Raw genomic sequence first — 27,394 nt, 5'->3', positions numbered from 1 at the left:
GTGATGTCCCTCAGCGGAACAGACTTTTAAAAGTCTTGATTTTGTGCTCCGTTGCTCTGCCGCTTGCCGGGAGCATCCCCCTGGGGTCTGTCTTCCCGTCGCTTTGGATTCACTTCTCCACCAGTCCTACCTTTCAGAAAGTGGTTTTCTGTTTTTAGAATTGCTGTTCTTCTTCTCTTCGATCTGCCGATGGATTTGTAGGTGTCTGCAATCTTTAGATACGCTATCTAGCTGATCTCCTGCTAGCTGAAGTAGTCTCAGCCTGCTACTTCTCCGCCATCTTGACTCCTCCTCCAGGAATTGCTCTTAAGATGATCTAATTTTGGATGGCCAAAAGGGACCACCCTTTTGATACTTGCATGATCTCCAACCCTGTAACTTGATTGCTTAGGGCTGGTTGGAGCCTGAACGTATATTTATGTTTGTAAATGTAAAGATGAATGCTTATGAGGCATTCATGGAAGGCATGTTTGAAAATCCTTCAGGAGAAACCTAATATTGTTCTGTAGTGTATGGATTCATGGTTTTCTTTGTTGATACATTGTTCTGAGAGCCTGCTCTTACTACTTTTCCTTCTTCCAATAGAAAAGACATTTCATCTCTTAATAAAGAAAATACATTTGAATCAGTTATTGCAGACTTCAATCAGTGGCAAAAGGTAAGACTTTCTCATAAAACATTTGGTAATCAGAAAGCTGTCTGTAAGCTTGCTGCTTGTCGCCTGCAACTGAGTCACACCTCATCCTTTCAAAATGCCATACTGTGTTTTATGAAAGACAAAGAAAACAGCAAGATTCCAGGGGCTTTAAAAATATACCAAAATTTTTTCGTTTCAGTTCTATTTTATATTTTTGAGGCAAATAAATTTAGGCTGCTGGAAAAAACTGGGAAATGATAGTTGGGTGGGAGTGAGGGTAGTTCTGATTTTCTCCTCTAATCAACAGATGTGACATTTGTGCCTCTCCTGTACCTTCCTTCTGTCTTAAGGACAACTTGGACTTTTAAAATTCTTGCGATCTTTTCATTTCGTTTTATTTTTTAATTTTTTTAAAGATTTTATTTATTTATTTGACAGAGAGAGAGAGGCAGTGCACAAGTAGGCAGAGCAGCAGGCAGAGGGAGAAGCAGGCTCTCCACTGAGCAGAAAGCCCCATGCGGGACTTGATCCCAGGACCCTGGGATCATGACCTGAGCCAAAGGCAGCTGCCCAACCAACTGAGCCACCCAGGCGCCCCTCATACCATCTTTTTAAAAACGTGTGGTACAGTATATTCATGACATCACATTGACCATCTTAGTCATTTCTCAGTGTATAGTTCAGGGACATTAAGTACTTTTACATTGTCGTACACCGCCCCCACCATCCATGTCCAGAATTTTTTTGTCTTCTTGAACTGAAACTCTACCCATAATACAAGAATCCCTCTATTTCCTCCTCCCCCAGTCCCTGGCAACCACCATTCCACTTTCTGTCTTTCCAAATTTGACTATGCTAGGGGCACCTGGGTGGCTCAGTCGTTAAGCATCTGCCTTCAGCTCAGGTCATGATCCCAGGGTCCTGGAATCAAGCCCAGCAGGAAGTTTGCCTCTCCCTCTTCCACTCCCCCTGCTTGTGTTCCCTCTCTTGATGTCTCTCTCTCTGTCAAATAAATAAATAAAATCTTTTTAAAAAAATTTGACTATGCTAGACACCATATGTCTGGACATATCTGTCCATATTATCTGTCCCTTTGTAACGGGCTTATTTCCTTCAGCAAAATGTCCTTAAGGCTTGTCTGTTTGGTTGCCTGTGTCAGGATTTCCTTCCTTTCAAAGGCTGAAGACTATTCCGCTGTAGGTGTATACTACACTTGGTTTATTAGTAACATCTCCTTAAAAGAGTTGGAGCTTTCATTAATCAAATTACTATAATGTCATAGCAGGCTGACAAAGGAAACCATGTAAGATATTGAAATACCTCCGAAGTGAGTGTCAGACTCAGCCTGACGAAGTCTCCTCCAGATCCCAGGAAGCTGTTTTCTTATCTTCTGGAAAGGCAGGAGCAGAATAGTGTCAGAATTGAAGATGTTTGTAGTCCTGTTTGTATGTAGCAGGTTTAGTGACTCTGTTTATCTGGCAGTTTTGACATTTCATAGATAAGACTGAAAAAGAATCACACAGCTTTATTTCACAGGAATAATAATAATCGGGGATGCCTGGGTGGCTCAGTGGGTTAAACCTCTGCCTTCGGCTCAGGTCATGGTCTTGGGGTCCTGGGATCGAGCCCCGCATCGGGCTCTCTACTCTAGCGGGGAGCCTGCTTCCCCTCTTTCTCTGCCTGCTTCTCTGCCTACTTGTGATCTCTCTGTGTCAAATAAATAAATAAAATCTTTAAAAAATAATAATAATAATCGGCCTTCATTAAGCACTTACCCTGTTGGGTGGGAGGTGCTTTCCACACAGTGTGGTACTTTTCACCGCAACCACCTGATGTAGGTTTTTTATTCCCAGTCTCACAGACGTGAAAGGGAGGCTTAGAAATGTTAAGTCACTTGCCCGAGTTGTCTATAAATGGTTAAGTGGTGGAGTCAGAATAAGTCCAGGTCTCTCCACCCCCCAAATCCTTGCTCCTAAGTGCTCTGCTACATGGCTTCCCTGTGCTGATTACTGTTTTTGAAGCAGGGGTGATTCGTTTGCATTATCTGAATCACATCTCTGTCAATTACACTTTGTTAAAGGACTTGGACTCTGGGCTAGACAAATAAAACACAACCTATACATTCTAGCAACTTTCCCAGTCCAATGGGGATCATGTAAACAGATAGGTGATATCCTCACTGAAGCAGGTAGTAATTAAACATGCTCAGTAATTAAACATTCTGGTCCTAATTTGCTTGTTACTAATTTTTACCCATATAGGATTTAATATAATTATTTTCATCTGGTAAAATATGGGTTATCTTACAGGGTATTATAATTAATCTAAATTCACTTTAATTTTTTAAAAAAGATTTTATTTATTTATTTGATAGAGAGAGAGCCCAAGCAGAGGGAGCCATAGGCAGAGGAAGAGGGAGAAGCAGTTTCCCTGCTGAGCAGGGAGTGAGCGTTGGGGCTTGATCCTAGGGTCCTGGGCTGAAGGCAGACACTTAAATAGCTTTAATTTTGAAAATAATAATAATTTTTCATGTCACATGAAAAAATTGTATGAACAAGTAATAATAGGGTATATAACTCTAAAATAATAGGCAGTCATTGAGAAATAAGGATCTTGGGTAGATTTTGATGAAATCATTAGTGAATAATAGTCTAATTTCCTCACCCTCTTTCATTCTCTAGGTGTTAACTGAAGATAAAGACAAGTATACTGGGTATTTGCTAGTGTCAAAATACGATTCTCTCAAGATTATTAAACATTTACAGGAAAACTGGACAGATATTGGGTTTGGGATATTGAATCGCCACAAAAGTATGGAGGGGGATATGCCATCAGAGCTACAGTACATGCAGGAAATTGTGAAAACCATAGGAAGACTCTATAAAGAATTTGAAATAAGAATAAATGGGGATAATGGTAAGAAAAAAACAATGACATGTTGTTTGACATTATAAAGCATTTTAATCATGATTATTATTTGTAATACAATTAATATTTAAAATCTAAATAATGTGGGGCACCTGGGTGGCTCAGTGGGTTAAGCCGCTGCCTTCGGCTCAGGTCATGATCTCAGGGTCCTGGGATCGAGTCCCGCATCGGGCTCTCTGCTCAGCAGGGAGCCTGCTTCCCTCTCTCTCTCTCTGCCTGCCTCTCCGTCTACTTGTGATTTCTCTCTGTCAAATAAATAAATAAAATCTTTAAAAAGAAATAAAATCTAAATAATGTTACATACAGTTTTAAAAATCAAACAAGGGGCGCCTGGGTGGCTCAGTTGGTTAAGCGGCTGTCTTCAGCTCAGGTCATGATTCCAGCGTCCTGGGATTGAGCCCCGCGTCGGACTCCCTGCTCAGCAGAGGAGCCTGCTTCTCTCTCTCCCTCTGCCTGCTGCTCTGCTTACTTGTGTTCTCTATCTCTGTGTCAAATAAAGAAATAAAATCTTTAAAAAACAAAAAACAAAACAAAATAAAGTATTGAGCACTGCTTCTTTTCTTTTCCTTTTTTTTTTTAAATCAGAGAGAATGAGAGCACAAAGCAGGGAAATGGCAGGCAGAGGGAGAAACAGGCTGGGATCAGGACTTGATCCCAGAACTCTGGGATTATCACCTGAGTTGAACGCAACCATTAACCGGCTAAGCCACCCAGGTGTCCCTGAGCACTACTTTTTTTGAGAGATAATTCATATGTAGTACAATTTCCCATTTAAAGTATATAATTTGGGGGCACCTGGATGGCTTAGTCGCTTAAGCATCTGGCTTCACCCCTCAAGTCATGATCCCAGGGTCCTGGGACCGAGCTCCGAGTCAGAATCCCTGCTCAGTGGGAATCTGCCTCTCCCTCAGTTCATGCTCTCTCTGTCTCTCAAATAAATAAACAAAACCTTTTAACCTTTTATTAACAAAACCTTAATAATTTGATGATTTTTAGTACATTCACGGACTTGTGCCACCATTATCACAGTTTTAAATACCGACCCCCAGTGTATGAGGGCTATGATTTCTCCACATCCTTGCCATCACTTGTTGTCTGACTTTTGATTCTAGCCATATGAGTGGGTATGTAGTAGTATCTCATAATGGTTTTGATTCATGGTTTCCTGATGACTACTGATGTTGAGCATCTTTTTAAAGCTTACTAGCCATTTATATATCTTCTTTGGAGAAATGTCTATGCAGATCCTTTGTCCATGTTTTAATTTTTTTTGTTTTTGTTTTTCTGTTACTGATTTGTTAGAGTTCTTTATATACTCTATATACAAGTGTTTTTTTCAGCTATATGAATTGTAAATATTTTCTCTTACTCCATGGGCTATTTTTTCATTTTTTGGATGGTGTCCTTTGCAGTCCAAAATTTTAAATTTTGATGAAGTCCAATTTACCTTTTTTTCTTTTTTTTTTGTTTGTGCTTTCAGTGTCATATCTTTGAATCCCTTTTGCCAAATTTAAAGTCATGAAGCTTACCCTTATGTGTTCATCTAAGAGTTTTGTAGTTTTTGCTCTTATATTATGATATTTGACCATTTTGAGTTAATTTTTTTAAAGATTTTATTTATTTATTTGCCAGAGAGAGAGAGAGCGAGAGCACACAGGCAGACAGAGCGGCAGGCAGAGGCAGAGGGGAAGCAGACTCCTTGCCAAGCAAGGAGCCCGATGTGGGACTTGATCCCAGGACGCTGGGATCATGACCTGAGCCAAAGGCAGCTGCTTAACTAACTGAGCCACCCAGGCGTCCCATTTTGAGTTAATTTTTATACATAGTATGAGGTAAAGCCTTTTGCATGTGGATATTCAGTTATCCCACTACCATTTGTTAGAAAGACCATGTTTTCCACATTTAATGATCTTGACACTCTTGTCAAAAATTAGTTGACCATGGATGTATGGTTTTATTTCTGGACTTTGAATTCTATTCCATTGATCTGGATGTGTGTCCTTGTGCCAGTACCAGCCATCTTGATCACTTATAATAGATTACTGCCTGTTTCCTTCTAGGAGTTTTATGCTTTCAGGTCTTACATTTAGTCTTTAATCCATTTTGTGTTTATTTTTGTGTATGGTATAAGACAATGGTCCAGTTTCATTCTTTTGCATGCAGCTGTTCAGTTTTTCCAGTACCATTTATCAAAGAGATTGTCTTTTGTCAATCATATATACTTACCTCCTTTGTCATAGATTAATTGACCATATAAGTGTGGATGTACTTTTTGGTTTTCTGTTCTGCTCACAGTTAATTTTTAAAATTCATGCCAGATAATTTGGTACTATCTGGTTCTCCTATAGGTCTTTTTTTATTGTCTGTATTTTGTCTTGACTCATAAGAGTCAATTCTTTTCACATTCTTGACTGTTTCTGATTGATGTTGGACATTGTATGTGAGAAATCCTAGAGATAATCTGAGACTCTGAATGATACTGTATTTCATGAGAATGATGACTTTATTCACTGTGTCATATATTACATAGGAATCCTTCTCAGCTAGGTTGCCTGGCGAGCTCACTTGGTAGAGCATGTGACTCTTGATCTCAGTGTCATGAGTTCAGGCCCATGGTAAGCAATGGAGCCTACTTAAAATTTAAAAAAAAAAAAAAGGGAAAAAAAAAGAATAAGCAGTGAAATGTTAGGGCAATCCTGGTTCATTGACTGGCACTGTTGTTCAACATAAAACTACTTCATTGGGAAAATGCAATCTTAATTATCTATGGCATCAGTAATATGTTAGAGATAAGAAGCTAATAATTCCCATGAAAATATATAGTGGGAAGAGAAAAAAATGAAGTAGTAAATGGTTTAAAATAAATGAGGAAGTCAAAATGATGAATGAATAGTGAAATTAACAGATCATTTTGAATACTCATAAGAGATCAAAATTTCCTAATGAAGTAAAACATTTCATTAATTAAAATATTTCATAATATTTCATTAAATTATTTCATAATATTTCATTAGTAAAATATTTCATTAAGGACAAAAAATTGTAGTTTTTAACCATTTTTCTTTATAAATCTCTAAGGTAGGAGCATTTCTTTTCTTTTTTTAAAGATTTTATTTATTTATTTGAAAGAGAGAGAAAGAACACAGAGGAAGAGTAGGAGGGAGAAGGGGAAGAAGCAGACTCCTTGCTGAGCAGAGAGCCTGATGTGGGACTCGATTCCAGGACCCTGTGATCATGACCTGAGCCAAAAGCAGATGCATAACTGACTGAGCCACCCAGGTGCCCCTGAGATAGGAGCATATCATCTCTTATTTTGCAAATGAGTTAAGACAAAAGTATAGAGGTGATATTTTACCATGATTTCACAGTGAATTTGTCAAAGATTAGGATCCAGACTCAATCCTTATTCAGACCAAAACAATAAGCTTTATGAAAACCTGAACAATGACCGAAAAAATGACTCAAGTGTTAAACCATTCTCATTTCTGTTATTAACTACCCTATGGTCACAAAGGAGCTGCTTATCATCATTGTCTTAACAGAATGATTGAGTGAGTTAATACCTGTTATAGAAAACTGTAATTTGTAGTTTCTGCATTTGGTTCTCTGCTGAGAAGACAAGAAACTTAAGAGTATAAACTGTCGTCAAAGAAACAACTAGTCCGAAAGTCAGGAAAGCACTAACTGCACTGTGTTTATTTACTAAACATTTGTTTAAGAACTACTCTTTGCAAGGTTCCCTGCTAGGCAAACTGTAGGGTAATAAAAAGATGAAAGAAGATAAGGCCCTCCCCGTTGGTATTTTTGTAATTTATTATTGCAATGGTAGACTTATGAATGCTTTTTAAAGTTAGTACTTTCCTCACTTTTCTAGGTATATCTAAAATTCTTTCAAGTTTGGTTAGTTCTCTAGACTTCTGTTCTTTCAAGTTGGTAAATGGCCTGCAGTTTCCTGATATGCTTCATGAAGAATGGGAAAGACTTAATGGAAAAGTTAATGAAATGAAATCGCAGTTGGATACATCGATAAACATTATTGGTACTGTTCCTCAGTATATGGATGTGGATTCTGGCCCGTAAGTTCCCACAGCTTTCTTCTGGACAGAAGGGAATTCCCACTTCTCAGCTACATTTTCCCAGTACGTAGCCTCAGCAATAGGTAGCTGGGGTCATGTAAGAAGCTTTGGAAGTCTGGTGCCTCCCAGGAAGAAAGCCCTCCGACTGCGAGCTGGAGGGTGAGGGAGGGAGTTCTGTGTTCTTGGCTGCAGCAGTCTGGGGTGGAGTTTCGCCTTACTGAGCTGAGGGAGGGAGAGAGAGAGAGAGAGAGAGAGAGAGAGAGAGAGAGAGAGAGAGGCTCGGGGTGCCTGGGTGGCTCAGTGGGTTAAGCCTCTACCTTCAGCTCAGGTCATGATCCCAGGGGCCTGGGATCGAGTCCCGCATTGGGCTCTCTGCTCAGCAGGGAGCCTGCTTCTCCTCATCTCTCTCTCTGTCTGTCTCTCTGCCTATTTGTGATCTCTCTCTCTGTCAAATAAATAAATAAGATCTTAAAAAAATAAATAAATAAATACCATAGGCTCTTCTTACCTTTCTTATTGAGTTTTCATAGATTGTCTTGAACACATGTTTCTTCAGTTGCTCTTTGTCCTTAGGATGTTTCCAGAGGCTTTCAGTGTTTTGGTTTTGTTTTGTTTTTTAAGTAATTCTCACCAGCCTCACTTGGTGGGGTGGGGGGTTGGGAGCTGGGTAGGGGGGTGCAGGGAGGGTGGCACGGATCAACTTTGCTCCTCACACTTTCATGTTGGAAATTGATCTCTTGAGAATTTCAAAATTCATTCTCTTCACTTTGTGGCCTCACTGCCTAGAAGTGAATGTAAAGGGTACGAGGGTGAGTTTTTATAGTAGAGAGCTAGCACCGAACATAAGATTCACCTTGTTTAAAGTGCATAATGCCAGTTGTTACCTGCCCAGGGTTAGGAAGGCTGTGATAATGAGTAAGCCATTATACCAGGTAATTCAGGGCTTTCATTTCCCTTTCTCTGAATTCTCAAAGAGTTGTCAACACCAACATTTCTAGGCCCACCCAAATAAAACCTTTTCTTTTAGTTGATAGGCTTTTATACTCTATATCTTATATTTATTTTACTTGATTTTTTCCTTCAGGGTACTTCAAGCACAAATATTTAACATGATTCAACAATGGCTTTTGAAGATAAGCAATGAAATTAACAATGGTAACATTGAACTTCAGCGCCATGTATGTACTTATAGGGGTTTGTGAAATTATATTTTGCCTTGGCTGGAGTTTTCTTCAAGGAGAGACTAGGTCATGACTATCCAACTGAAGCAGGAGGTTAGGAGGGCACACTGGGAACTTTTATGATATTATTACTCAAATGATTTGCAGGGATTATTTTTTTTTTAAGATTTTATTTATTCATTCGACATAGAGAGGAGCAAGCAGGCTCCCTGCTGTGCAGAGAGCCCGATGTGGGGCTTGATCCCAGGACCCTGAGATCATGACCTGAGCCAAAGGCAGAGGCTTAACCCACTGAGCCACACAGGCGCCCCGATTTGTAGGGATTTTTATTTTATTATTTTTTAATTTTTTTAAAAAAGATTATTTATTTATTTATTTGACAGAGAGATCACAAGTAAATGGAGGCAGAGGCAGGCAGAGAGAAAGAGAGGGAAGCAGGCTCCCTGCTGTGCAGAGAGCCCGATGCGGGACTCGATCCCAGGACCCTGAGATCATGACCTGAGCCGAAGGCAGTGGCTTAACCCACTGAGCCACCCAGGCGCCCCTGTAGGGATTTTTAAATGTAGTATATTCCTGCACTAGGAATGAAGTTTCAGAGATGATCAAAAGTTTCAAGTTCTAATTATTATCTTTACGCTTTACTCAGTATACTGATTTTTTTTCCTTTATAGTATTAGTCTGGAATGTGAACATTTTAAGTATTTATGTTGGTGTTCCTGCCTGGCTGAGGGATGACAGAAACATGATATTAGGAAGAAAGATAAGATGCCACCATATATATTAGTCTATCATTTTTAGGGCAAATAGAATTCTTCTGCAATTCTGAAGAAGTGAACCTGTGAACTTCTTTTCCTTTTTTTTTTTTAAGATTTATTTGTTTTAGAGATAGAGCATACACATGAGTTGGGGGAGGGGCAGAAGGAGAGGGAGAGAGAATCCCAAGCTGAATCCCCACTGAGCACAGAGCCAGATATGGAGCTAGATCTCATGGCCCTGAACCAAGACCTGAGCCAAAATCAAGAGCCAGGTGATCAACTACTGAGCTACCCCGGTGCCCCTGAACCTGTGGACTTCTTAGCCAGCACAGCATGAAATAATAATTTCCAAAGGCATAGTTTACTGCATTTACTCCTATTGCCTAGTCTTAATTATAATCTAGATTCACACAGGAATCTCTTACTATAATTAAACAATATACAAATATTTGATCTTACAAAATTGGTAAAGGAACTTATTTCATTTAAGTATTGCTTAAATTTGAAATTTAAGGAGTGCCTTGGTGGCTCAGTCAGTTAAGCAGGTGTCTTCAGCTCAGGGCATGATCCCAGGGTTCTGGGATGGACCCGTGTGACTGGCTTCCTGGTCAGTAGGGAGTTTGCTTCTCTTTCTTCCCACCCCCTCCACTCATGCTCTGTCTCTGTCTCTTTTGGTCTCTCTGTCTCTCAAATAAATAAAAATTTTTTAAAAAGGAATTTGAAAGGCAGAGACTGTGATGTTATATGGAAATGCTATTTTGAAGTATTACGTTATATCAGTCTATGAATATATTGTAAATATATAGACACCAGGAGTTGAGGCGCACATATATAAAGACTGGAAGACTGAATCCAGGGGATCCCCAGACTTAGGAGAAATTTCTATGACTTGGAAGACAACCAAAATTAAGAAAAAGGGTAACAAAGTACTGTCGCATAATGAGACTTAATAAATACTTATTGAATGAAGAAAGAAAGAACATTCCAGCACTGTTGTCTTATGGTATTGCTACATTAACTCCTTCTTCGGTAAATAATTTACTATTAGGTATTTATCTTCATGAAATCATTTACTCAATTTTTTATATTATTGAATTCAATCTTTATAATAATATAGGCTTATTTAGAAAATGCCTTAATATACCTCTATTTTAATACTACATTATGGTGTTATAGTGTGTAGAAACCTTGCAAGATTATCAATTCCAAAAGGAACTGTGTATATCCATATTAGCTGCCATAACTATATAAAAATGAAAAAGTTTCCTTTGTTCCACCCATCATTCATTTTCTTCTCTGATTCATTTTCTTACCTTCAGTTTTGTTTTTTCCTTTATGTCATAAATTCCATCTACTCTGTGCTGCTTGATTGGCTAAAACACTGATCCTCAAACCCTGTCCACTATGTGTCTCAGCAAAAAGATCTTTGTCTTTTGTATATAACTTACGTGTGTAACACACATGCAAACAGTGGAACAGGCTGAAGTAAAAAACACTTTAAGATAATTTTTAGTAAAATGTGAGAGAACAGGCTTCATAATTTTTTATAATCACAAGTTAATACTTAGTGATAAAGTCATTTGAAGGTCAGCTTCAGCACTTGCTTTTAAAGACTGTCACTCTGAAATGATAGCTCACAAAGAAACATGAATCAAAATTGAAGAAGTGCATAATTGACTGTCTTTATTAAATAATAAGTCTCAGCCTTTAATTCCATGAGTGTTATGTAGAGGTTTCTATTAAATTGTGACTAGTTAAATTTTCCCTCTATCGTAATGTCAGTCAGTTGTTCTTGCTGACATTAGACGTTGGGGTACTTCTACATTTTAACAAAAGATTCTCAGCCAGATGAAACACTTTAACTGTAAGATTTTAGAACAATTAGAAACTTATTTCCAGGGCTTCTGGGTGGCTCAGTGGGTTAAGCCGCTGCCTTCGGCTCAGGTCATGATCTCAGGGTCCTCTCTCTCTCTCTCTGCCTGCCTCTCCATCTACTTGTGATTTCTCTCTGTCAAATAAATAAATAAAATCTTTTTTAAAAAAAAAAAAAGAAACTTATTTCCAGATTTTCAAGTATATAAATTAGAAAGTTTTAAAAAATGAGCTATGTGTCATTTTCAGCAGCAAAATCATACCAAGATAGAAATTCTTCTATCCATTTTCAAAATGACCTGTCCATAACATAAATTTCTCTTACTCATTATTAAACATCACTTATATTTTGAAGGGAAAAATTAAATATGATTTAAAAAATCAGCTAGAAGGTGGCTAAGTAAGCTACTTGTCATCCCTGACAAGATTAGTAAATTTGGAGCAAGTCTTTTCATAAAAGAAAAAGCACTTAATTCATTAAAAATTCTCTTAGGATTTTGTATCCAGATCACAGTAAACCTCTGATTTATTATAAAACTTATCATATGTACTCTCTATCTAATTACAAAGAATGCTTTCATATCTTTGTGAAAGTGAAAGATATACTTTCATGCTTAATTTGATTCTAATTTTAAATTCACCTATGAACTATTGCATGCCCTAGATTCTACCATTTAGTCTCTCCAGTATAACTCTGAAATGAAGATAACATGTTTCTTTTTGTCTATTAGGAAGAGTTCAAGGATTGATTTATATTTTGTATAAGCACAAATGAGTAGTTTCTATGACAGTATAATCCAGGCCATTGGTATAAGAAAGAACAGTTAGGAATTTATTTACTTTGAGAAGCAGAAGGGGCATAGCTTGTGAATGTGTGTGGGGGGGTATCTTTTAACTTGTAAAATGGATAACAATCTTTTTTAAACCATTCCTCAGGAAGAGTTGCCCTTTTCCTGATGTGTTAATTAAGGTGTAAAAATACATTAATCAACATTGCTTTAGGTCATTAATAATGTTTCCTTCTGAGGTGGGGGGCTTGTGTTTTACTATTAGATGGGCTACCAAGTTTGATTATTATTTATCAATTTAACAAACATCTATTAAGCACTTAATTCTTTGCCAAGTACTGTGTGTGGTTTTGAGTGATAAAATGATGGGCCATGTCTTTTTTTTTTTTTTTTTTTTTTTTTTAAAAGATTTTATTTATTAATTTGACAGAGAGAAACCACAAGTAGACAGAGAGGCAGCCAGAGAGAGAGAGGGAAGCAGGCTCTCTGCCGAGCAGAGAGCCCGATGCGGGACTCGATCCCAGGACTCTGAGATCACGACCCGAGCCGAAGGCAGCGGCTTAACCCACTGAGCCACCCAGGCGCCCCAATGGGCCATGTCTTAAAGAGATGCACTGGCTGGGATGCCTGGGTGGCTCAGTTGGTTAAGCAGCTGCCTTCGTCTCAGGTCATGATCCCAGTGTCCTGGGATCGAGTCCCACATCAGGCTCCTTGCTCGGCGGGGAGCCTGCTTCTCCCTCTGCCTCTGCCTGCCATTCTGTCTGCCTGTGCTCGCTCTCTCTCCCTCTCTCTCTCTGATAAATAAATAAAATCTTTAAAAAAAAAAGAGAGAGAGATGCACTGGCTAATTGAGGTCACAGATGTGCAAACCGTTATAATAGGGATGTACAAAGTACCATAGAAATGTGGGGAAAGGAGCAAATTAAAGCTAGGGGAAGTTAAAAAGACTTCTCAGAGTAGGTCATATTTAAGCCTAGAGAAGAGTACTGAGGAACTCATCAACAGAGAAAGGGGAGGGAGCACGTGAAGAGGATGGTGTGCTTGACGTTTGCATTTCATGAAGTTTTCTGCATTTGATTTCTGGGTCCCAGCTTCTCCAAATAGCATAATGCAGAGGTTCCCAAACTTGACCAGTTACTGCTCTTTGGGTCTCAGTATTTTCATACTCCTCAACCAAAAGAAAAACTCCAGAGTTCAGTTTATTAAGTAGCTAGGTTCAAACAACTTAGTAAATATTTCTTCCTAATAACTTAGTAACTGTTTGAAAAAGTAATACATGTTAAAACAATTAAACAAGGAGGCCATTAGACTGGGGTAGCTCTTGGGCCACTGGTAGCTTCTATAAACAAACCAAGGCCAGAGGAGCTCATGAAGAGCACTTGAACCTGAGAAAACAAAACTCAAGAACAAATTATAGGGGCGCCTGGGTGGCTCAGTGGGTTAAGTTGCTGCCTTCGGCTCAAGTCATGATCTCAGGGTCCTGGGATCGAGTCCCGCATCAGGCTGTCTGCTCAGCAGGGAGCCTGCTTCCTCCTCTCTTTCTCTCTCTCTGTCTGCCTCTCTGCCTACTTGTGATCTCTCTCTGTCAAATAAATAATAAAATCTTTAAAAAAAAAGGAATTAATTATAAACAGTCAACTAGATTCTCTTGATTATGAAAAAATGAAACACAAGGACAACTATCATGATATCCAAATACCTGAATTTTCCCAAATAGGGCAAACATTTGAGTTATAATCAATTAAATAATTTCTTTTCTCTACTTTAGCATCTTCTCTATTAAAATGTTTATCCTGGCCCCAACCTGCAGAATGTCCCTAACCACTTTTTGGTTTTGATGCTGCCTGATTCTAATTGCGTATTCAAATAAGCTTTGTAAAATATAATGTTTTAATTTAACTTCTTAGATATACATACATTGAGAAAAAGAGAATCTTTTATTTTGTTTTCCTCTCATCAAAATCATTCATCAATGGAACATACGTACTTGAACACTGTACCACTTTAACCTTGGAAATGGGTTGGACAGTACCACCCTCATTGCCTGTTGTACCTTGATTTTCCCAAAGTACTTTTTTTTTAACCACAAAACCATCAATAAAACCAGCTTTGCAAAGGTAAGAAGCCATCAAAAGTGGTACAGTGCATCTAATGTTGGAACTGCGATCTATGTCAAGTTCATGCTGTGCTGATAGATGTCACATAACACTATCACGTCCCTCAAGAATTTAAAGTCCCATGACATCCTTGAGGTTTGGCTGCAGAGCCCTTCAATGCCTTGGTACACGATTGGGGAACTGCGGCTTCCATAGGTTAATACCCTTGACCAAGCTAAAGAGGAGGAGGAGGGTAGTTTAATGGAGTTTGCATAGTAAACAACAGAAACTAAGTTTACCCTAGCTGAGTAGTGATGATTTGATGTCGTTAAGAATGAGAGTGTTGTTTAAAGTTGGACACAGGTGTGATTTCTTTTTTTAAATTTGTATGGTTTTCACTGTTTGATTTATTTAAAATAAGTCATTTATATTATAATCATTTTTTAACAGATGGATGAATTGCATATATCTATGATCCAGTGGATGGTAAGCTTGTTGATTTTAATGGTGCCTGACTTCACTGACCAAAACACTCTCCCAAATTTGAGGGAGGAAAGTGCTGAGAAACATAATCTGGGAGTTGCAAAGTTGGAGCTAGACGCAATTGCACTGGCCAGAAGGTTGGCGCAATATTCCAGCTATTTGAACAGGTGAAACTCTCTGTTGTTTTATTATTGTCCTTTTGAAGATTAAATGTGACATAAAGTAGAGGAGATAAGGGTAGGGAGGTAAGAGTAGTGTTTTCCCAATGGCTTTCGAATTCCTTTGAACAGTGTTACCATAGGTAGGGTGGGAAGTATATGCTTATATTGGAGTGAGAATTAGTAAAAAGAAAACCAAATTAAACAAAAAATGTCAATTTGTTTGCATTAAGATATATCTTGCATGTTTGCATATAATGGGGAGCATTTATGAAGAAGCTTGTACTTCCTGTGTCATTCCATACAAAACTGATTGTACACTTATATTTCACTAAATATGCTTGGTCTCACTGAACACCAACTGAAACATCTCTTTTTTAAAAAAAATTATTTATTAGTTATTTGAGAAAGAGAGAGTGGGTAGAGGGAAAGGGAAAGGGAGAAACAAGCTGAGCGGCGAGCCCAATGCGGGGCTCCATCCCAGGACCTCGAGATCACAACCTGAGCTGAAGGCAGACACTTAACTAACAGAGCTATCCAGGTGCCACCAAAACATCTCTTAAAAAATGTCAACTGAAAATTCCTTATATCTGAAAAAGTGGGAGATTCCTACCAAATACAGATGAGGTGTGAAAAATTGTAATTTATTTACTAGGAAGCATGTGTCACTAGGATTGTTTCAAATTCAGGAAGTAGCTTTTATGGTCTAGCCAAATTTCTGCTTCATTTCCATTCAATGTTACCAGTGGTCAAGAATGAGAAAAATGGGTGGGGGACAGATAAGGGTGAGAAACTGAGAAATTATTCTCAACAGATTAATTATTATGGTAAACCTCCACTGTATAGGGATTTGAAACACTTAGAAGAGGAACCAACAATAAATCGATCATGTTGTGTGTGTACTTTTTGTCCCCCCAGTTGTTGCAAAGGCATGGTAACAGCTATGGCCCTGAATAAGGCAGGTCACTTAGAAAAAAATCCTGCTAAGGAACTTCACGAGCTGAATGAGATGAAGGTAATAGCACTATCTTCCCTTTACTTTTGTTTGTTTTCAGCAAACTTCTTAGGTTGACTTGATTTACTAAAAACTACACATATATAAAGTATACAGTCTGATAATTTCTGAATTATGGATACACCCACAAGACGGTTATGACGAGAAAAAGAAAATACCTAACACACTCAAAGTTTCCTTGTGCCCCTTTATCATTTCTCCTTCCAGCCTCATCCCTCCCTAGGCAATGTCTGATGCACGTTCTAATACCAAAGATTATTTTTAATTTTCTAGAATTTATATGAATAGAATTATACAGAATGTACACTTTTTGGGTCTGACTTCTTTGAGGAGTCATAATTTCTTTTGAGATTCATACACATTGTTGCTTTTATTAAAAGTTCATGCATTTTAGTGCTAAGTAGTATTTCCTTGTGTGGATGTACAATGTCCATTCTATACATTCTCTGTTGATGGGCATTTGAATTGTTGCTGTTTTGATTATAGCAAAGTTCCAATGCATATTCACATACAGATACATTGCTTTCATTTCTCTTGAGCAGGTATCTAGGAATGGAATGTCTAAGTCACAATGGTATGTGTGTATGTTTACCTTTTAAGAAACTGTCAAACTGTCTTCCAAGGTAGTTGAAACATTGTACACTCCCCCCAGTGTGTAGGAATGTGGCAGTTGCTTCACTTCCTCGTCAACACTTGATATGGTCTGTCATCTGTGGTGGATACTATTCCAGACATTCTGTTGTGTTCTGTTAATGAGACTGTCTTGAGACTGTTAATAAGACTGCAGTTTTACACTTTTGAAATCCAGTAGTGTATCCTCCAAATTTGTTCTTTTTTTTTTTCCCCCTCAAAGATTTTATTTATTTGAGAGAGTGAGAGAGAGAGCGGGGGAAAGAGCAGAGGGATAGGAAGAAGCAGGCTTCCTGCTGAGTAGGGAGCCCTACGTGGGGCTTGGTCCCAGGATTCCAGGATCATGACCTGAGCCAAAGGCAGATGCTTTATTGCCTGAGCCCCTCGGTGTCCTTGTTGTTCTTCACTTGATCTTAGCCAAAAGGCCGAGAAGCGATTCCTTGTTGTTCTTTTTCAGGACTAAGCAGGCCATTCTAGGTCTTTTGCTTTCTATATATGAAATTTTTTTTTAAAGATTTTATTTATTTATTTGACAGAGAGAGATCACAAGTAGGCAGAGAGGCAGGCAGAGAGAGAGAGAGAGAGAGAGGAGGAAGCAGGCTCCCTGCTGAGCAGAGAGCCTGATGCGGGATTCGATCCCAGGACCCTGAGATCATGACCTGAGCCGAAGGCAGCGGCTTAACCCACTGAGCCACCCAGGCACCCACTATATATGAAATTTTTAAAATTAGCTTAGCAATTCCTCCAAAAAGCCCTGTTGGGATTTTGATTGTGATTACATCTTATTCATTGAACAATTTGTGAAGAATTGACATACTGACGATATTCAGTCTTTGAATCTCTGAAGACGGTGTATCTCTCCATTGATTGAAGTCCTTTATTTCTTTTGACAAATTTTTATTGTATATAGGTTTTCCATAATAGTTTGTAGAGTATAGGCATTACACATCTTTTTTTAAAAGATTTTATTTATTTATATGAGAGCACACATGAGGGAGAGCACATGAGAGAGACAGTGAGAGCACAAGAGGTGGGGAAGAGGTGAGGGAGAAGTAGGCACCCCACCCAGCAGGGAGCCCTACATAGGCCTTGATCCCAGGATTCCAGGATCATGACCTGAGCGGAAGGCAGACACTTAACCAGCTGAGACACTCTGGCGCTGCTACACATCTTTTGTCAGACTTATCCCTACATAATTCATATTTTGGTACTATTATAAGTGTTTCATTTGTTTTTGTTTTTTTTTTTTAGTAAGTGGTTCATTTGTAATTTCAATTTCTGATTATTTATTGATAATATATAGGCTTATAATTGATTTAAAAAATATATTGATTTCAGGGGTGTCTATGTGACTCAGTCGTTAAGCATCTGCCTTTGGCTCAGGTCGTGATCCCAGGGTCCTAGGATCGAGCCCTGTATTGGGTTCCCTGCTCAGCAGGGAGCCTGCTGTTCCCTCGCCCACTCCCCCTGTTTGTGTTCTCTTTCTTGGTGTCTCTCTCCCTCTCTCTGTCAAATAAATAAATCAAAATCTTTTAAAAAATGAAAAATAAAAAAAAATGTACACTGACCTTGCTGAACTTATTTTTTTAAGCAGTTTTTTTCCCCATTTAGGATCTTTAGACTTTTCTTTATATACAGTCACGGCATCTGAAGATAGGAGCAGTCTTCTCTCTTTCCAATCTGTGTGGCTTTTATTTTTTATTTTATTTTATTTTTTTTAAGATTTTATTTATTTATTTGACAGAGAGAGATCACAGGTAGGCAGAGGGGCAGGCAGAGAGAGAGGAAGGGAAGCAGACCCCCTGCTGAGCAGAGAGGCCGATGCCGGACTCGATCCCAGGACCCTGAGATCATGACCTGAGTCGAAGGCAGAGGCTTAACCCACTGAGCCACCCAGGTGCCCCTGTGTGCCTTTTATTTAGTTTCCTTGACTTTTGCACTACCTAGACTCTCCAGTACCAGGTTGAATAAAAGTGGTAAAAGCTCATATCTTTACCTTGTCTGTCTTAGGTGAAAAGTGCTTATTCTGTCATCTTTAAATAGAACTGTGGCTGTAGGTGTTTCACAGATGTCCTTTATCAGCTTAAGGAAGTTCCTTTTTAGTCCATGTTTGCTGAAAAAACTTCTTAAAGATATTTATTTATTTATTTATTTATTGATTGATTGGAGAGAGAGTGAGAGGAAGAGAGAGCCAGCATGAAGAGCATAGGGAGTGAGAGAGGGAGGGGAAAGAATCCCAAGCCAACTCTGTGTTGAGCACAGAGCTTGATGTGGGGCTGGAGCTCATGATCCTGCAATCATGACCTGAGCCAAAACCAAGAGTCTAACACTTAACTGAGCCACCCAGGCACCCCTGAAAAAGCTTTTTAAAGTCAAAGATAAATTTTTAAAAAATATTTTTATTTATTTATTTGACAGAGATCACAAGTAGGCAGAGAGGCAGGCAGAGAGAGGGGAAGGGAAGCAGGCTCCCTGCTGAGCAGAGAGCCCGATGCGGGGCTCGATCCCAGGACCCTGGCTGGGATCATGACCTGAGCTGAAGGCAGAGGCTTAACCCACTGAGCCACCCAGGTGCCCCCAAAGATAAATTTTTTAATTTTTCAAATCCTTTTTTGCATTGAATGAGATGGTCATATGAATTGTGTTTTTTCTTTTCTAATATGGTGAATTCCAGTAGTCCCCCCTTATCACAGTTCCACTTTCCACCTTTTCAGTTATGCACTGCCAACACAGTCCAGCCCAGTAGACGATCTTTGTTCTGATGTACCATCACAAGGTCAATAACAGCTTCATGCTAGGTCACGCTGCCTATGTCATTCACCTCACTTCACCTCATCATATCATATCATTATAAGAAGGGTGAGTACAGTACAGTAAGACATTTAGAGAGAGAGAGAGCACATTAACATACTTTTATTACAGTATATTGTTATAATTATTCTATTTTATAGTTTGTTATTAATCTCTTACTGTGTCCTTTATCATACATATGTACATAAAGGAAAAAGCATAGTTTATATAGGGTTTGGTACTATATGTGGTTTGGTTTTGGGCACCTGCTGGGGGTCTTGGAACATAGTCCCCATGGAGAAGGGGGCAACTGCTGTACCTTGATTGATTTTTGAATTGAACTTAAGCCAACTTTGCATCCCTAGGATAAACCCCACTTGATCATGAGGTATTATCTTTTTTATATGTTGCAAAATTGAGTTTGTAGTTTTGTTTAGAATCTTTGCATTGACGTTCATGAGCAATATTGATTATGTGGTCTTGTTTTCTAATGCCTTTGTTTGGTTTTAATATCAGGGTAATGCTGGCCTCTTAGAATGAGACTTCTATTTTCTGGAACAATTTGTTTTAGAACTATCAATTGTTGTTTCCTTAGATGTTTGGTGGAATTAATCAGTGAAGCCACGTAGGTTCTGTGGGAAGGTTGTAAATTACAAAAATGAGCTACTCAGATAAAAGGCTATCTAATTTCTTCAATAGATTCAAGGAAATATCTTTATTAGATACAAGGCTATGATCTTTTTGTTCTTGAGTACGCTCAGTGGCTTTGGTTTTATAAGGAATTTGTGATTTCATCTCAATTGTTTAGTTCATTGACACAGTTGTTCATATTATTGTCCTATTAGCCTTTTAATAATGATAGGATGTGCACACACTCCTTCCTATTATTGAAAATTTGTGTCTTCGCTCTCTGTCCTCATCATTCTACAAAAAGAGTTACCATTTTTCTTACTCTCAAAAACCAGCTTTTGGTCTCATCGATTTTCTCTATTTTTCTGTTTTCTACTTCCTTAATTTCAGTCTGGCCTTTTTTATTTCCTTTTTTTCTACTTCTTTAGATTTAATTTTCTCTTTCTTTTCTAGTTTCATAAGGTACAGCCGAGATTAGGCTTTCAGACCTGTTCACAGTCAGTGGAATGGATAAATATATGATGGTATATAAGGACTGGCATATAAGGTACAGGTGGTTCCTCTTTTCTGGCCTGTGTGATGTTTAGATGACTGTTCTTATTAAATTTTACATAAGTATTTTATGTCATATATAGGATAGGTCTCACTGTTGTTGTAAGATTTTATTTATTTGACAGAGAGAGAGATCACAAGTAGGTAGAGAGGCAGGCAAAGAGAGAGAGAGAGAAGCAGGCTCCCCGCTGAGCAGAGAGCCCGATATGGGGCTCGATCCCAGGACCCTGAGACCATGACCTGAGCCGAAGGCAGAGGCTTAACCCACTTAGCCACCCAGGTGCCCCGGTTTCACTGGTTTTAAAAACTAGGCTGTAAAATATTTTATGTGCACTATCTTACTAATTTCAAAATCTCTAGTAGATGGAGACTTTTCTTGGAAAATATAAATTAAGTAAAATTAACTTTAGATGGGTAAAATTGGCCAATTTTCAGAGAGGAAATGAATGCATTGATTAAAAACAGAAAACAAAAAAATACTAAAAATTTTGCCTGTACTCCACAGACAAGTGTTTTCAGACTTTCAAGAATCAGGTAATCCCTATCCTATATAAACAATTTAAGGGCATAGATAATGACCAAAAATTTTCCCATTTTATTTCATATAGCAGTCAAGGTTTAAAAAAATTTCTAGGGTGCCTGGGTGGCTGAGATGGAGCCCTGCATCAGGCTCCTTACTTAGCACAGAATCTGCTTGAGATTCTTGCTCTCTGTCCTTCCCTCTGCTCCTGCTCTCTCTCTCTCTCGATAAATGGATAGACAGATAGATAGAAATAAATATTCAAGACAAAAAACTAGATTAGGGCTTAGCAGATCCTATTGCCCTGGAAGTGCCTCAGTACTCTATAAAAAATGGAATGCTTAGTTTCCCTCATCTCCTGGGCACCCTGTCTGGTACATGAATTTTTATTGCATCTGGCTCAGGGACTCCTGTGGCCTCATCCGGATCCCGCATCATGTAGAGTGGAAGATGGTCCTCCAGAGAAGCCTTGTCTAACACGGGTACACTGTGATGCTGTGTGGCTTGTGCCATTCTCCAACCGCATTCCAGCACTGGAAGAATAACATCTTGCCAATCTACTGCAGTGATGATATAGTTTCCCACAATATAATATTTCTTGGGCTCCTTTCCAGTAAATGAGAGTTGCCTAATACTGGACAGATTCTGGAGTGGGAATCCTCTTAAGTAAGCATCTTTTGGAGGAAGCGTGGGCATGGAGGCGGCTGGGGATGCCGAGCCCAGGGCTGGCGCCACTGCCTAGGGCGCCCCATGGGCTCCGTGGGGGCACAGCCCAGTGCTGCACAGATGGCCGTCCTTCCGCTGCCCGCGCTCGCCCTTGTGATCCTCCTCTTTGTGTCCACCGCTCTCAGGTGCCAGGAGCAGGCCCAGACCACCTACTGGCGGGCCACCCTGAAGACCATCCAGAACGGCGTTCACAAGGTAGACATGTAACTGAACGCCGCTTGGGACCTTCTGGGAGGTGAGGATGGGCTCTGCCAGTACAAGTGCAATGAGGGGTCTAAGCCTTTCCCGGGTTACGATTATAACCCCTCCCTGAATGGATGTGGCTCTCCACTGTTTGGTATTCACCTTAATATTGGCATCCCTTCCCTGACAAAGTGCTGTAACCAACACGGCAGGTGCTATAAGACCCACAGCAAAAGCGAGAACGACTGCAATGAGGAATTCCAGTCTTCCCTCTCTAAGATCCGCCGGGATGTGCAGAAGACACCAGGATTGGCTCAGTACATTCAGGCCTGTGAAACCACAGCAGAGCTCTTGTTCAACAGTGTTATGCACTTAGGCTGTATACCTTACCTAGACAGCCAATGAGCTACACGTAGGTGTTGCTGCGAAGAAAAATACGATCTTTAAAGAATATGCTGATAGTTGGTAACAGCAGATAAGGACAGAAGAGTATAGCCTTTGACAAAAAAATACTGTTTTTACCGCATAAAGCTGCCTTATTTTTGTGAGAGGAATATTTTAAGACTTGATTTTGGCACTAAAACTACAAACTAGAGGGAAAAAAGTGGGGGAGGTGATCTTCCTGGATGCTGCTGCCCGATTGTACCGAATTGCCTTGACCAATCTCAGAAAAGGTGCATGTTAAGGGGAGAATATATATTTTTTTTAAAGATTTTATTTATTTATTTGACAGAGAGAGATCACAAGTAGGCAGAGAGGCAAGCAGAGAGAGAGAGAGAGAGAGAGAGAGAGGAGGAAGCAGGCTCCCTGCTGAGCAGAGAGCCTGATGCGGGACTCAATCCCAGGACCCTGAGATCATGACCTGAGCCGAAGGCAGCGGCTTAACCCACTGAGCCACCCAGGCGCCCAGGGGAGAATATTTTAAAAGAAGGAGTCTATAACTCGGTTTTCACAACTGTATATACCAAAACACTGAGGTCAAAATATAAAATTGATTACAAGGTATGTTGAACATAATCTTACTTGGAAATACAGGAAAATCTTCACTTTTCACATTTATAAAATTTTAAATATACATTTATTCCTGGAGAAAAAGTAAGCATCTTTTGGATTTTGATCACTTTTATTGATGGTTGTGAATCAATTCTTCCATCATAGCTGCCCAGATAAATTACTTCTTTAAGAAGTCTTAGGGATTATTTAGTTTCCCAAGACCATTGAGATTGGCCAGGGGTTAATGATTCTATTTGCTTACCATCTGATCTTAGCGTATCTTGATCCAGTCTGATTCTTAATAACTCTATTACCACCTTAGTCTCTTTATTAGTACCTTATAAAAGACTATCTCTTTTAACTTTTTTCTCCTCCTTTTGATCCACAGCAATAGGCTTAACATTTAGCACCATCCCTTGATTTCTAAATTCTTCTTTAGCCCAGACGCGAATTTTAGTGCTTTTACTTTACACCAGAAGCATTTATTGACACAGCTCTGAATTAGACTTTATCAGAATTAAATAAGAATATTGATGGAAAGAGATCTGTATGTTTTGATTAATAACCAAACTATCTGGTCTAGAGCTGGTCAAAGGTGATGTTGAAGGTTTTGAAGGAAAACTTGCTTAACTCCACAGATTACAGTAATACTTTCTTCAAAAGATTCCTACTGATTATTTTTTTACCCCCATCAGAAGTCCGATGGTAGTATTTTCAGTATCTCAGAAGTTTATGAGAAAATGACTAGGAACTGGTTCACAGTAGGCAAATTCAACTAGAGAACAGTTTATTTCTCATGAATGGTGAATTAACTCCGAGGAAATAAGATTTCAAAACTATTGTTACTATTTTCAAAATTAACTAATTCTTTGTTCTAGATACAATAAAGTTAAATAATACATGCTTCAATTTTGTAGCTGGAAAGATCCTTAGGGGCAGTGTTGTGCTGGAGATTCACAATGGCAAGCAGGAGCTGACTATGCACATGCATCCCCGGCTCCACATTCACTGAGAACATACTGAACATTGAAATTGAACCATTGAAATTGCCTTGGTGGGATGTATATGGCATGGAAATCGACAAATGCTACAAATTAGGACTCCTTGCCCCACAAAATGGTTTTCACCAGTTCCCCACTGCATAAGGGTCACCTAGAGTAAACCAACGAACTTATTTTTCCTTTAAGATTTTATGTATTTATTTGACAGAGAGACCACAAGCAAGGGGTGCAGCAGGCAGAGGGAGAGAGAGAAACAGGCATCCTGCCGAGTGTGGAGCCTGATGGGCAGTTTGATCCCAGGACTCTGGGATCATGACCTGAGCTGAAGGCAAACACTTAACCGACTGAGCCACCCAAGCGCCCCCAACCTCATTTGTTTTTAGTAGATAGAAAACTTTTAAGGATTTACTCAAGAAGTCAAACATTAGATGAACTTAGAACTAGAACCCAATAGTTTCACATCCCTTGTTTGGTCCTCTTTCTGATATACAATAAGACATTATCCTAACCCTTGAATCCAGAATTGAAATTTATCAGTGACATTAACGAAGCTGTGTTAAACTTACTGTACCCCCATAGGCTTCAGTTTCCTTATCTAGAATATAAGGTTATAGATTCGGTTTCTAAAATTTTTTGACTCTGGCATTTCATAATCCCACAATTAGAATTGGATCTAATAATAAGAAAAATAGAAGACATACTACAGTTCTTCCTGGTTGATTTCAGGAATCTAAAGTGGGTCATTATTTCATCACACAGTACAGTTTTTCGATGGTTAAAGTGACCATATCTCCATCCCCAGAGAAGATAATGTTTCCTGGTTTACTCTGCTGTTATTCAATAATAAAGAATAACATCTCTTTTAAATATTGAGGCCAGATCTTAGCTGTTAAGAGATCTTGGTTAAGTGCATGTAGTATTATTACACACTTGAGGTGAATGAGACCTGTTGTAGATCTCTCCTGTATCACAGCAGATAAGGGGTGAACACCTTTTCCAAAACAGTGCTGCTTCTGCTTTTTTTTTTTTTTTTTTTTTTTTTTTTATCTGACAGAGATCACAAGTAGGCAGAGAGGCAGGCAGAGAGAGAGGAGGAAGCAGGCTCCCTGCAGAGCAGAGAGCCCGATGTGGGGCTCGATCCCAGGACCCTGGGATCATGACCTGAGCCGAAGGCAGAGGCTTAACCCACTGAGCCACCCAGGTGCCCCTGCTTCTGCTTTTTTAAAAAAAATAGGCTCCCCCCCAAAAAAAAATGCTCCACACAGAGCCCAGTGTGGGGCTTGAACTCACGATCCTGAGATCAAGACCTGAGCTGAGATCAAGAGTCAGACACTTAACTGACTAAGGCACCCAGGCACTGCCCCCCAAACAGTGCTTCCGATCTGTGTTTATTCATTTTAATGGGGGCTGGGGAGTTTTTTAGTAGTTAAAAGTCCATACCACCTGGATTAGAGCCCAAATGCTATCCTTAACTATAAATATGACCTTGGGCAAGATGTCCAGCTTCTCTGTTCTTCAGTTTCTTCATCTAAAAAAAATGAGAATAATAGTAGTACATAGTTCCATTCTCATCACAAGAAAAAAGTTTGTAACTTTATATTAACTGGACTTTATTAGTGATCATGTTGCCATATATAAGTATTGAATCATTATGCTGTTCACCTGATATTAATGTTATTTCTTTTGTGTGTGTGTGTTTTGGAGTTAATCCATTTTTTAAAATTTAAAAATAATTTTTAATTCAATTCCAGTTAACATAGAATGTTACAGGGTGCCAGGGTGGCTCAGTGGGTTAAAGCCTCTGCCTTCGGCTCAGGTCATGATCCTGGGGTCCTGGGATCAAGCCCCACATCAGGCTCTCTGCTCAGCAGGGAGCCTGCTTCCTCCTCTCTCTCTGCCTGCCTCCCTGCCTACTTGTGATCTCTGTCAAGTAAATAAATAAAATCTTAAAAAAAATACAATGTTATATTAGTTTCAGGTATACAATATACTGATTCAGCAATTCTATACGACACCCTGTGCTCATCACAAGTGCCCTCCTGAATCCCCATCACCTATTTCACCCAGTCCCCCACCCACCTCCCCTCTAGTAACCACAAGTTTGTTCTCAATATAATGTTATTTAAGTTATACCTCATAAAAATCATAGCCCGTATTTCATACTGAAGATAAAATGAGTTAATATTACACATGCTTACAGCAGAATCTGTCATATAATTAATGCCATGTAAATGTGGGCTATTTTTATTGTTACTGTTACATAATCCCAGTTGGCCTGGTTGGTTGCGAACCATTTTTTGGGACAGACCGTTTGCCCATAGTAAATCCAGCGATCTTTTTTCACCTTGTTTTATGACACTTCACAGCTCCTTGTCCCAGTACGACACTGGATAAGAGAAGATGTGATTTCGGGTCTGTATACACAGAGAAACATTTCTCCCTAAATCTTCAAACTGAAGTGATAAGTTAATTGAATGGAGTTTTATTTAGAAGAGTTGTACTTGACGGCTCCTCAATAGACGTGAGTTGGTATAGACTGACTTTTTTCCACTTAATAATTATCTTTTCTCTTTTCTCAGAAAGAATGTTATGGGTGGATCACCACATGTTCTCACCTTCTTTCTGGGATCAAAGGCAAAAAAGTAACGTTACTGACAAGGGAAGAAAAAGAACATCTATTTGGAGAAGAGGTATTTGCCATGTGTTGGCACTGATCATTATTCAGGTTCTTCCTATATTTGTTGCCCCCCCTGTGTTTCAGTAGATAAGGATTCAGTGATTTCTTCCAATCAGTGTTCTAAGTCCTCATTTATTTACTCTGCCAGAAGAGAATTTTGCCCCTGGCCGAAAGCATTGGCAGTTCTCCCTTCTAAGGGAGAGAATCATCCACCTAAGCTTCTCTCCTCGCTTTTTAGAGCACGATTTTGTTTCATCCTTCATGAAGGGAAGGATGGCCTTCCAAGGGGGAGCTGCCTGCCGCTTCCTAAGGCATGCCTTCAGACTGGTTGGCTGCACACACTTCCTCCTCTCCTCCAGGCTCCGTCTTCCTATTTAAGGTTATTTCTTCCTTTGAGCACCTAATCCCACCCCACTATCCTCTCTCTTTTGTATCTTTTTTTTTTTTTAAGATTTTAATTATTTATTTGACAGACAGAGATCACATGTAGGCAGAGAGGCAGGAAGAGAGAGAGGAGGAAGCAGGCTCCCCGCTGAGCAGAGAGCCCGATGCAGGGCTCGATCCCAGGACTCTGGGATCATGACTTGAGCCGAAGGCAGAGGCTTTAACCCACTGAGCCACCCAGGCGCCCCTCTTTTGTATCTTTTTAACATCTTCCTCTCTAGTAGTTCCATTGTATATGTATAAATAATCCAATATATAA

General features: G+C 39.3%; 1 protein-coding gene and 1 pseudogene across 5 annotated transcripts in view; both read left to right on the top strand.

Annotated features, from left to right (window-relative positions):
• AXDND1 (axonemal dynein light chain domain containing 1) overlaps positions 1–27,394 on the top strand; it is a 116,187-nt gene that overhangs the window by 58,306 nt on the left and 30,487 nt on the right. For 4 of the 5 annotated variants that reach the window (XM_059145845.1, XM_059145844.1, XM_059145847.1 and 1 more), the window contains 7 exons: positions 586–658; positions 3,319–3,553; positions 7,440–7,641; positions 8,726–8,819; positions 14,784–14,983; positions 15,893–15,989; positions 26,594–26,704. In XM_059145845.1, the coding sequence (XP_059001828.1) occupies positions 586–658; positions 3,319–3,553; positions 7,440–7,641; positions 8,726–8,819; positions 14,784–14,983; positions 15,893–15,989; positions 26,594–26,704 (1,012 nt within the window). The remainder of the gene's footprint in view (positions 1–585; positions 659–3,318; positions 3,554–7,439; positions 7,642–8,725; positions 8,820–14,783; positions 14,984–15,892; positions 15,990–26,593; positions 26,705–27,394) is intronic. The other variant, XM_059145848.1, reaches the window with a different exon arrangement.
• On the top strand, positions 21,824–22,467 carry LOC131814672 (group XIIA secretory phospholipase A2-like; annotated as a pseudogene).

This window comes from Mustela lutreola, chromosome 14, assembly GCF_030435805.1.
Source record: "Mustela lutreola isolate mMusLut2 chromosome 14, mMusLut2.pri, whole genome shotgun sequence".
In the NCBI taxonomy this organism is placed as follows: Eukaryota; Metazoa; Chordata; class Mammalia; order Carnivora; family Mustelidae; genus Mustela; species Mustela lutreola.
Note: the sequence above shows the minus strand (reverse complement) of the source record. Positions and strands in the feature narration are given on the sequence as shown.